Genomic DNA, 2068 nt, shown 5'->3' on the forward strand with positions numbered 1-2068 from the left:
CATTGAACCATTGAACCAGTAACCTTACCGGTTCATTGACCGGTCCGGTTCTCGCAAACTTGGTATTCCCTATTCACTAAACCCGTACACACTGCACCGTGCGAATTGAGCCGGAAACCGGCAATCAGTAAACAATATACACGAAGCCGTTCACTAAAAGGCCTAGCGATTAAACCGTTAACCCTAAACCGTAAATATTTAGCTTTTTGTGAATGATTCTCCTTTATCTCTAAAATTTATGTTTTATTAGTTTTAATTAAAAATATTGTTTCCCACTTTTTATATGTTATTTTTATTTTGGTATATAACTATTAATTTTATTAGAGAATTAATTAGTAACATCTATTCAGTTATGTAAATTAAAATGATAATGTAGTATACAAAAATTGTTACTGCCTATGCTATATAACCTGTTATGATTCATAGCATATGGCGATGTTTACGCAATTAAATTTCAATTTCGCCATACTAGATAAAGTTATGACATCTTCTTTTTCAAGAAGAAAGTATAAACCGAACCTAGTGGTATCAATAAAATCATATACATGTAGGTGAATACAATGTAATTAAGGCCATTAAATAATATTCCAATTAGGTAGGTGATGGTTAGTCTAGGACAACGAGTAAGAAGATGGTGCAATAAAGTGGAGACCATGCTGCATGACTACAAGAAGGAGGAAATGAGTTGGTGGTCTAAGCATCAAAAACTACAACTACAAACTATATGCTTACAAATTCTAACCCATACAACATGGATACTAGAAGGAAACCCTCAACCATGGCAATCGAATGTTTGGAAATGTTCCATGGAATCGATCGAACTGCATTCAGGATGCTGACGCAAGTCCTTCACCGTGAAGTTAAACAGTCCCTGATGGTCATGGCATTTCTACTGTCACTGGAGACAATGGGACTGAATGGTATTGTGCAAACAGCCATAAAAAAAGAAGGCTGGTTTATGAACAGTCTTGCCGATGAATGTGTCATCTGTTTGCAATGCCTAGTATGTCATGAGTTCTCTGGGTTTGTGGAGAAGTCCAGAAAACTCGAAACCCTTGGAAACGTGCTGAAAACTGAGCTCACGTTATATCAGGTTCATAGGATGAGATCCGTCCTCCTAACTCTAATTCCCGATACCCTATCAACCATTTGCGCTAGAATTATGGGCGACATAACGATGGATGCGGTGTGGTTGGAGTACCAGAGGACTCCTAAAGAACTACTGGGTTTCAACACACTTGACCAGTGCATATCCGTTGCACAAGAGGCATTGAGTAGACATAACAATGGCCGAGGATTCCAAATGCAACAAGGAGGAAGGCAAACTGATCAAGATAAGGGAAAGCAGAAGTACGTCTGCAAGGAGCTGGATGACGCGGAACGTCCAAAGACACTGACCGTATGCTTCGGTCGAGAGTCCGTGCCCACTGCAGAGGGCATTGCTGAGTTTTTCTGCAACATGTTTGGTCATGTGGTTCAAAGGGTGACAGTCATGCCTCGGAGGGACAAGGACTCGGGTGATTTTGCTTTCGTTCTTTTCAACGATGTATCAATCCCCCGCATTATAATGGGGGACAAAAATGTCGTTCATCATACGATACAAGGCATGAAATGTTGGATCAGATGGTGGACAGGAACACATTATCGCTGTGTGAATTAGTCATGTAATTTACGATAAAGGTTAGTTTCTTTTTTTTTTCAAAATAATCCAGTTCAAACAGAATATTTACTTGTTAAGGGAGATGAAATATTCGTTGTAGTCTCATTTTTAATATCCAAGTTAGATGATCTTTCCATGTTACTTAATTCTGTTGATAGAACCTTGATCGATCCGGTTCCTTATTCGGCTGTAGTCATGAAGTTTAAATTGGAAATAACAAACCATACGACCATTAATTAAGTTAATGTCGTTTAGAGTCCTTCACCATGTACCTCCCAAACACAAGATATTTTTATGAACTAGGAGTTACTGGGACTAACGTATGAGACATAACAGGAATGTTTTTACAACTATATTACTTGAAGTTCACCCTTTTTTAGTTGGTCATTTTAGATTCGGACTGGTGTA

General features: G+C 38.5%; 1 protein-coding gene across 1 annotated transcript; it reads left to right on the forward strand.

Moving 5' to 3' along the window:
• The first annotated feature begins 751 nt into the window (after positions 1 to 751).
• On the forward strand, positions 752 to 1660 carry LOC130932958 (uncharacterized). The gene has a single exon (XM_057862430.1). It carries the CDS (start codon positions 752 to 754, stop codon positions 1658 to 1660), a length of 909 nt encoding a protein of 302 aa, XP_057718413.1.
• The last annotated feature ends 408 nt before the right edge of the window (positions 1661 to 2068 follow it).

Source organism: Arachis stenosperma, chromosome 1, assembly GCF_014773155.1.
Source record: "Arachis stenosperma cultivar V10309 chromosome 1, arast.V10309.gnm1.PFL2, whole genome shotgun sequence".
NCBI classification, from domain to species: Eukaryota; Viridiplantae; Streptophyta; class Magnoliopsida; order Fabales; family Fabaceae; genus Arachis; species Arachis stenosperma.

Excerpts from the sequence above, each read along its gene's own strand:
- LOC130932958 (XM_057862430.1), top strand. The coding sequence starts at position 752 with ATGGATACTAGAAGGAAACCCTCAACCATGGCAATCGAATGTTTGGAA.